The 10427-nt window shown below is 35.9% G+C and overlaps 1 protein-coding gene across 1 annotated transcript; it reads left to right on the forward strand.

Moving 5' to 3' along the window:
* The first annotated feature begins 402 nt into the window (after window positions 1-402).
* LOC124439451 (uncharacterized protein K02A2.6-like) lies at window positions 403-1128 on the forward strand. The gene has a single exon (XM_046989676.1). The coding sequence runs from the start codon at window positions 403-405 to the stop codon at window positions 1126-1128; it is 726 nt and encodes a 241-aa protein (XP_046845632.1).
* The last annotated feature ends 9299 nt before the right edge of the window (window positions 1129-10427 follow it).

The raw sequence follows: 10427 nt of genomic DNA on the forward strand, positions 1-10427 counted from the left end.
AAGCCTCAACTTGACTCCTTTGAGAAATTCAAACGCCACATATCTTCTGTACCGGTTCTGCAATTTATGACCCAAACCTCCCAATTCGGATGCGAACAGATTCCAGTTTAGTTGGTCTAGGTGCATTGCTAGAGCAGTGTATAAACAGCATCTGGCAACCTGTTGCATTTTCCTCCAGAGCGTTAGATTAGTCTGAACAAAACTATGCACAAATAGAGCGCAAAACCCTGTCCGTCGTTTTTGGATGTGAAAGATTCCACAAATACCTTTACGGTCGTGCAGTTGTGGTTCAAAATGATCACAAACCATTAAAAGCAGTTTTCTCCAAAAGCATTGTGCATTGTCCCCCAAGAATTTAACGATTTTTTCTTCGCTTGCAAAAATAGGACTTCACGTTTGAATATGCACCTTGTTGATGCGCTCAGTCGAGCATCTCTTAACAGTAAACCAGAGATCGATCCAAAGGAAATGGCTCATCACGTCCACTCGGCTATCAATGCAATTTCAATTCGCGAATCAAGACTTTCACAGTTGCAATGTAAAGCGCGGATTGATCCAGATCTACAGATCTTGAAGCAGTACACAATCAATGGTTGGCCATCCAAAGACGAAATTAACAACACTGTAAATTCATTCTATAACCAACGTCATGAAATCGTGTACAACAATGACCTCCTTCTGAAAGGACAGCATATTATCATACCTACCTCGATGCGTCGTGAAATGCGAGAGATTATACATCAAGGGCATCAAGGAATCGAAAAATGCAAAAACCGGGCCCGTCATGCCGTGTACTGGCCAGGGATGAACCTTGAGTTAGCTGTCCTCGTATCGCAATGTGCCACATGCATCAATCATCGTAATCGACATCAAAGGGAGACATTTATCTCACATCAAATCCCAGACCAAACTCGGGTAAAGTTTGGCACAGATCTTTTTACACTCTACAACCGAGACTACGTCATAGTTACTGACCGTCACTCAAAATTTATCGAGGTAGCTCTCATACCAAGGCCAGTGGATTCTCCTTCAGTTGTACGTGCCATAAAAAAGATCTTCAGCCGACATGAAATACCACAAATTGTTGTCTGCGATAATGTCCCTCAATACAGTGCCTCATCCCTTTAACAATTTGCTCGAGAATGGGACTTTCGACATGACAACAAAAGTCCTCACATCCCTCAATCAAATGGTCTCGTTGAACGATCTATCCAAACAGTCAAGCAAACAATGAAGAAAGCCCAGGAAGCTAAGAATGATCCATTTCTCTCACTACTAATATTGAATACAACACCCGCCAATGATGGCAGTTCCCTCGCCTACAAAATGTATCGCAGGAACCCAAGCACAACCCTTCCCGCAGCAAAAGGTCAAAAAATTAATGTCACTCCCTCCAACTCTTGCGTCAAGGCAGCGTATGATTATCATGCCCGAGACCTATCAAATATTGAGCCGGGCACCACTGTCCGAATTCGAACTAACAACGACAACAGCTGGGCACAAAACGGACAAGTAGTCAAGAAGTGTAAGGAGCCTAGATCACATCTCGTCATGAATGAAAAGGGGCACATGGTCTTTAGGAACAGGCGTCACTTCCTACCAACAAAAGAATCATTCAAACTGAAGACCAACTATTATGACGTGCAAACGCTGTCAAAACCTAATCCCGACAAGTCATCAGCATCTCATCAAACATCCCGATACGGCCGACCCATACGTACTCCATCACGATACGCAAACTACAATATGTCGTGAAAGTAAGCAGACCTTGCTTGAAAACAGCACGGTAGCACACATATTATAACTACGTAATGTTATTGATAAAACGGAAGATATTGCATGTCATTGTCACTCCACGTGACCTCCTTGTAAGAGATGAATTCTAGATAGAGATATTTAGCACGCGCACGATATGCACCAAGAAACCGATGTGTAATTGCACTCAAAAATCTAGCATTAAAAACTATTACACCCGGTAATGTTCACTATCTTTATCGCTCGATATCAACTGATTCAATTTTATAAAACAGTCAAAGTGTGATAAAACTTCACGAATGTGATGACACCAAGAAGGTGCTAAATTTAAAGTGTGTCGATATTTTTTTTTGATGAATTTATACATTTCGTTTACTGTGCTCATTTGTTGTGGCGAAATCTTTATGGCCAGTTTAATAAGCTTCTTATAATCCCTAATTTGATCTGCTGGTGGCTCATTTGATGAAGTGGACTTTGCGCAACTGAATTCTTTATAGTTTTCTGTTTCAAGTCCAACAACGTTTTTAGTTGCCGTCGTTGTCGCTTCAAGCGATTCTTCCATGGAAGAAACTTTGTTTTTTGGATGGCTGAAGTTTGTATTTGAGATCATTTTTCTTCCACAATTTTCGACTTGAATCTAACACATGTAATGATTGTGAGTTCAACACATGAATGGGGAAATGAAAATTGAATATTTATTCAACTAACCTTTGCGTTTAAAGTGTACGATAAGAAAGCAGAATGACAGTTATAAACTAATCAATGTACGGCAGCAAATTAGATTGCCTTAAGGGTCCCGATGTTTATTCCTTATAATGACGTCAGTTAAAAGCTAGTAGGAGCACTAACATGTCAAAAAAGGATAACTTCTAAGTAATTATGCAATTTTTATTGTATAGTTTTACATTTTTTTGCAAATCTTTGTGTTTCACATCTTCAGTTAATTAGAACGCTGAGCTTACCTATCAAAGACAGTAATCCAATTAAATGTACGGCCCTAGATTGCACTGCAAAGCGGTCCTACAGATTTATCGTTATCCTCTTATTCCAATATAGAAAATTTAATTAAAACTTTTTTTAATGTGTATCCCACGTTTATGGTTATGACGTCATGAACGCTGTTAATAATACTATCAATTGAAATTAATGATCACTTCTAAGTATTTATGCAACTTCTTCCCGTGCTATTGAAAATACATGTTAAATTGTTTTTCGTTTACATGAGGGAGGACCAACCTTGCCAGTCAAGATCTGACTATTGTTTAGCCAAGATCAGGCAATTAAGGCCCGGATCTACTTAGGAAAATTTTGCTTGGAAAGGAAAATTTGCGAGATATCTGTTTTTCCAGCAATGATTTCATTTTCCATTCATGCCAGTGTGGAAATAAAAGTGTCACTTATAATAGATATAAATATCTTCTTTCGTTTGGTCTTGCTGTGTAATTTTTAGGACGTTAGAATTACTCATTCTTTAGAAATCAGTCGTTATTACAGTGACTAAACACAAAAATTAGCATAGCAGGACCAATTTGCAGGCTGCGTACGCAACTGACTTCTTGCTGATAAGAAAATGTTAATATACAAGGTTGGACATACAAAATACATACAGGAAAATATGTTGTAAGACGAATATTTGTTGAAACAACGGGGAAGTTGCCACTTTTATTCGGGAATTAACACTTGTAGACCACGAATGGTTTTCAAACAGTTTTGTATTACTTTATGACAATTTTTCTAACGTCTGTGAAATAATTGGCTCACACCAGATAGAATACAAAAAACTGAAGAATTTCTACTTGAGTGAGCATTCAATTTTTCTCCACTAGAAAATTTGATCGCTTCTTTTCCATTGCTTAACGCCCGCGCAACTAAAAATTTTCTTTGCGGACACAACTAGCAGGGCTAGCTTTCTTTCAGGGCTGAAAATTCTACGAATTTGCGTGATGTAAAGCATTGATTTTTAGCAAGGGGGGGAGGGAAAGCAAGAAAAAGCTTCAACAGAAAGTTACACACAAAGAAAGTGTAAAGAAGTAAAAAGCAATAACTTTTTTGGTTTAGTTAGTTCCATTTAGTATCATTTCTCTAAAACTTGCTGTTCCACACGACCTCTTGATGTAGGGCTTGTGTTTGCATCTAAAACAGGCAAAATACAGCTTCAAAGAGACGGCAAGCTTTTTTCTATAGAGCTCGTGTAAACAGCCTCTTAGAAGGATTAAACAAAATAAATTCGCATACCATATTTGTACTGCGTTTCTATGTTATTGGCTACTCTGCCATCAAATGCTTTAAGATTAACTAAATCAACATAACGATAGATTATTTTCATGAGCAATATTATTTTCAAAACATGGATTGTTGTAAAGTAGTTATGCAACTTTCATTGTGTAGTAAAGTTAGTGTGGTGCTCATTTTTTACTAGGTTTGGTATTATGAACATAAGCCCTACTTTGTGTTTTATTTAGTTATAGGTATAGTTTAGAGGAAGGGGGTGATGTTCTAGCTCATTTGAACCAATTAGGTAAAATTATTTGCTTACAAAGTAATACTTAGTCAAACATGTTTTTTAATATTTCTGGTTGCAATAGCAAATCATATAACAGATTTCCTATTATTTGAAACACATTAAACGCATAGGCATTTATATCTAACAGCATTGACTTAGCCACGGAAATCAAGTATATTGCAAACAAAAGTAACTTGCCTTTTTTATACTTCTTGCTTTTTAATAATGGGAAAAAGGCACAATTTCAATATATCCTACCAAAAACTCTTAACAATAATTAATCTTAATATGATTAGGAATGGATATATGTTTAAAGAGTCATCATCTTAACAGCTCATACAAAAAAGTGTATTCAATCTAAACTACTAGCAAACGTCGACACCTGATGAGTTTTGGGCAGAAATGCAGTTCTTTTTAGTAGTCTTGGGTTTTTCTGGTTTTCTCTTGAGGTTTTTGTTTTCTCTTGAGATTTTTGATTATTTTGGGTTTTGTGACTTTCGAAACTCTTGGGATTTAACTGCATAGTTGACTGAATTCTTGTAAACTCTGTAATTTTTAGTTATTCAGCATAACAGTTGCGCTTTCAAAAGCATGATATCACAATTGTTTACCACAAGAAAATCTTTGTTTTACTGCTGGTCAAGTTAGAGAAACACTCTATTTGGAAAATAATTTGTAATTGTTCATAGATTAATATAGAATATTGCGTACATTTACAAAAAATTGCCATTACACTACCAAACTTATGTAGCTGCAAAGTTATGCAGCTATGAAGGACTACGGAGCCAATGGTAACCACATTGTAATAATGAAGTAACGAGTAGTTTACAAATAGAATTATGGTAAGGATGGGATTTCGTACTTGGTGTACGCATGTGTCTCTATGTGTAATCATGTGGCATTGTATAGCCCCCATAATTCCTTCCAAGCTACAGCTCTAAAACCAAAAAGTGCATACATTTTTAACGTGTTCTTAGATGAGATTACTTTAAACATTGTTTAAATAAAAAAGAAAAAGGCCATAATATGAATTATGTAAGAAGGATACAAAATAAAAACATTAAAATCAATGTTACTTGAAATGGTTTTGTACATGCCTGCATGCTATAAGGGCCTTCAACTAAAACAATTTCCAGTGGCTCGATAGAATACGAGAAGGGTGATTGATTTATAACTAGTCTTCCTTATTTTGTAGTATATACAAGTTTTGCATCAGTGAATAGTTGTTTTTGTATCTCCTTAGTAGATTTTTCTTGTCAAACACATTTTGCATCACACTATAGATAAAAAGAACTCGTGCACTGCGTGGAAGAAAGTGATTTGATTCGCTGCTTCAATCTCGTGCGTTTAAAGGAGGCTTTTGAATAATGGGAAATAACTCATAAAATACGTATCTATCAATAAAATTCAAAACAAATAATACAAATAATATTTGTGAGAAAAGAAATCCTATAAATATTTAAATAAAGAGGTTATATATTGCAAAGTCTCATTCACATCCACCATGTCTTTATTGTTAGGTTTGTGGAATTTTTAGCAGTTTTTCCTCCTTTCATATGTTCTGCATTTTAGCTTCAAGCGGCGTGTATACTATCTTCTTCGTTGTCTGAGGATTCTATACACTGGGCTACAGCAGGAATGTCGTTAGTTGACTGGCTACCATATAACATTGAAGTACAAAGTATTACTTTGGGTATTATGGATGTAGAAGATATAGATTGTTGTGTAGCAAGAGAAGCTGAAGAACACTGTACAGCAATGATTTTGGTAGTCTGGTTTTCAAACGTAATAGGTATTAGTTTCGGTATAGGAGGTAAAGTTTTAGTAAATGGCTGTCTAGCTGCAGAAACTGATGAATATTGTACAAGAATATTTGCGGTAGTCTAACTTGTATACGTAATGGGAATTAGTTTGGTTACAGGGGGTAGAGAACAAACAGATGGCAGTTTAGGTGCAAAGACTGGTAAGAACTGTTTAGAAAAGGTTATTGTTGTGTGCCTTGCATGAGTTCTACGCAATGGTTTAAGATGTAGGGGTTATAGAAGACATAGAATCTTCTAACGTGGCAGGGATATCAGGATTGGAAATAGCTGCTTTTCCGCCAATATGTTTGTTTGAAGATGTGGAAGCTGATGAAGTTGGAATCTTTTCACTTTTAGGCGTCTGACCAGATATTTCGTTTGACTCAGGCAGTCTAACAGGAGCCGACAGTGTTTGTGCATCAACAACAAGATCTTGTTTTTTCTTGTTCAAGATACGTCGTCTAGGTAAACTAATCATGTCAAATGTTCCGTTACTTCTCCTGTATAACTTCGGGTCTATTTCATAGAAAGACCATCGGACTCCATCTTTTCGAGGTATCTTAACAAAGTCTTTGCAGCGATATAAAGTGTTTGAAATTCTTTTATACAAGTCAAAGTAGCAGTTGAGAAAGTAGGGAAATTTATCAACGATAGAGTCACAAATTTGATATGTGGTCATTTTTTGTCGTTGTGAACTCACAATTTCTCTATGGATAAGTTCCCTGTAAGTGCAGTCTGGTTTTTCAAGCGAAATTTCGCGTCGCTCTTTCTTCGGTTCTTGTAAAACACTGTAAAAGGAGCTGTTACTTTCACTATAATCAGGGTCTATTGCCCAGTAATGCTCACTATCTTTATCGTTCGATATCGACCGATGCAATTTTATAAAACAGTCAAAGTGTGATAAAACCTCACGAGCATGTTGACACCAACAAGGTGCTAACTTTAAAGTGTGTCGATATCCTTCATTGATTAATTTATACATTTCGGTTACTTTGTTCATTTGTTGTGGCGAAATCTTTATGGCCAGTTTGATAAGCTTCATATAATCGCTATGTCGATCTGCTGGTGACTCATTTGGTAAAGTGCACATCGCGCAACTGAATTTTTTATAGTTTTCTGTTTCAAGTCCAACAACGTTTTCAGTTGCCGTCGTTGCCGTTTTGGGTGACTCCATGGGAGAATCTTTGTTTTTTAGATCAATGAAGTGTGTGTTTGAGCTCATTGGATCACCCTGCGAAAAGAGCTTATAGTTCAGTGAGACTTTGTTGAACATCTGACCTGATATATGTTTTGACTCAGGCGGTCCAACAGGAGACGACAGTCTTTGAGCATCACCAACAAGATCTTGCTTTTTCGTGTTCAATATGCGTGGTCTAGGTAAATTAATCAAGTCAAATGTTTCGTTGCTTATCCTGTATAATTTCGGGTCTATTCTATAGAAAGACCATCGGACTCCATCTTTTGGAGATATCTTAACAAAGTCTTTGCAGCTTTTTAAAGTGTTTGAAATTTTATAATGCAAGTCAAAGTAGCAGTTGAGAAAATAAGGAAATTTATCAACGATAAAGTCGCAAATTTGATATGGTGTCATTTTCTGACGTTGTGAACTCATAATTGCCATATATATAAGTTCCGCGGAAGTGCAATCTGGTTTTTCAGGAGAAATTTCCCGTTGCTCATTCTCCGGTTCTTGTAAAACACTGTAAACGGAGCTGTTACTTTCACTGTAATCTGGGTCTATTGCCCAGTAATATTCACTATCTTTATCGTTCGATATCGACCGATGCAATTTTATAAAACAGTCAAAGTGTGATAAAACCTCACGAACATGATCAGACCAACAAGGTCTTAAACTTAAAGTGTGTCGATATTCATCATTGAAGAAACTATACATTTTAGGTACTGTGCTCATTTGTCGTGGCGACATCTTTATGGCCAGTTTAATAAACTTCATATCAACACTAAGTAGATCTGCTGGTGGCTCATTTGGTAAAGTGCACATCGCGGAACTGAATTCGTTATAGTTTTCTGTTTCAAGCCCAACAACGTTTGCAGTTGCCTTCGTTATCGCTTCGGGTGATTCTTCCATGGGAGAATCTTCGTTTGTTAGATCGATGAAGTTTGTGTTTGAGTTTGTCATTTTTCTTCCACTACTTTTGACTTAAATCTAACACATGTATTGAAAGTGAGTTCAACACATGCATGTAGAAATGAAAAATTCTTCATGCAACGAACCATTAAAATAGCTTGTGAATTGAGATTTGATACTAAAACTCACTTCCTTTGCGTTTTAAGTTTCCAATAAGATTGCTGATTGAAAGCAATTAACTAATTTAATATACGGCAGCAAATTGGACTGTCCCAAGGGTCGTACTTTTTATTGTTTACAATGACGTCAGTAAAAACCTATTAGGAGCACTATCCATATCAAAAAATAATTGCTTCTAAGTAATTATGCATCCTTTATTGTATAGATTTTCTGCAAATTTTTGTGTTTCACGTCTCCAATGGCATCACTAACTCGTACTAAACATAATGTGTAGTTCTGGTTATATACTTGACATTGGTTAGTCATTTTTGTTTAGACGGCAGACAATCCGATGAATATTCTGGTCGTAAAATCTTATTTGTCTCGAGTATAGTATGTCGACCTAAATACGTCTAAATATCAACATCGAAGGATTATCATTTTAATTATACTTTGTCGACGTCCTCTATAGAAGTTTTTATAGTGAACTGTTGTACGTCTCATTGAAAAATCATGCACAGCATATTTTCTAATTACTCTTGAAAATGATGTGGAATTGAGTCCAGGGCCTGATGTTTCTAATATAACTGCACAAACGCTTAGTCGTTGTCGTCGGCTTTGCTTGCACATACAAACATTAGAATTATTATAGGAAGATGGGCATTCTGAAATTATTAGTATATGAGAAACCTATCGACATTATAAAAATATCTGAAACATGGTTAAAGCCCCCCATTTTGAATAACGAGTTCTATTTGGAAGGTTATTCTTGTGTTAGGAGAGGAAGATTGTATAAGTAGGGAGGTGGACTTATAATTTATGTACGGGATGGAATTCCATATTAAGCTGGTAGTCAGTATGGATGAAAATTGTTAAAACTGCACTCTGTCGAATTCTTACGACCGAGAGCAAAGATAATCGTAGTCTGGTAGGTTTATCGCCCCCTAATCGTAATGTTGATAATTTCATAAATGAAATTAACCTTGTCTAGTAGCAATGAAGTTTTGTTGTTGGGATTTTCCAATATATCATGGAAATAAAAAATAAATACTGATAAATTAATAAAGCGTTATTTTTTAAACTTGTCAAATGTTCAATATTTTGAACAAATTATAGATCCACCAACTTGAGTTACCGAATTTTCTTCCAGCTCAATATAACTTGTATGTTAAAACACTACTTGTCACATCAGGGAGCATGAAGTAATTGATCTATTTGTAAGTAATCACTTATTGGTGTTTTGTGTTGTAAAAGCTGGTACCATTGAATAGGAAATGAACAGATGGCCAACTCAGGGGTTCAATGCGTACCACATTTTTTATGCGCTTACGTTAGATCCACCATTACTCTGGCAAGTACTGCAGTTACTAACTACTGTAAATTTACAGTGCAATGGAATATTTGTGTATGAAAATCACACTTTTATAGACAAATTGATAGGATTTTCATTGTATTTTGAAATTTAGATAAATAGAACGCAGATTTCAAAAGTAAACCTCTGCAATGTGTAAATTAATGTTCTCGCACAATACAATTATAAACAAATTCTTTAGCCAGTATTTGCCTGATTGATGGCGGCCGTCGAATTTCCAGCATGCGTAATGCAACAAGCGCGAGGACACTGATTATAAAGGCTCCGACACTAAGTTAGCCTTCTGTTTATTTCCCATTCTGTAGCTGGTACAATCGAAGCACTTCCAAAACAACTGAGTATCGCTCATATAAATGTCAAAAAATGATTTCATTCAAAATTCGACTTAAATTCATTGGTGTGATGTGAATAATGAGCCCTATGTAAATACTTCTGTTTTAGCCTGGAACAGAGTATTTTCTTGCATAGCTAATTTACATGCCTTTGAAAACAACAAGAATAAAGGTATTAAGACACCTTGGGGAACTGCAAATTTAATAGTGCTATGCAGAAACAATTTGTTTATCATCGGAAAGCAAAGAAACTAATTAATCCTAACTATTAGTCTTTGTTTCGCAAGAGAACGAAATTCGTTAATGCTGAAATGTAGAGATGTAAATCCGAATATTATATGTGGCATTTATAGAAAACAAACAAAATCCTAGGAAAATTTTTAATGAGATTACTGCACTGAAAGAAATAGTTGTT

This window comes from Xenia sp. Carnegie-2017, unplaced genomic scaffold (genome assembly GCF_021976095.1).
Source record: "Xenia sp. Carnegie-2017 unplaced genomic scaffold, XeniaSp_v1 HiC_scaffold_19, whole genome shotgun sequence".
NCBI lineage: Eukaryota > Metazoa > Cnidaria > Anthozoa > Malacalcyonacea > Xeniidae > Xenia > Xenia sp. Carnegie-2017.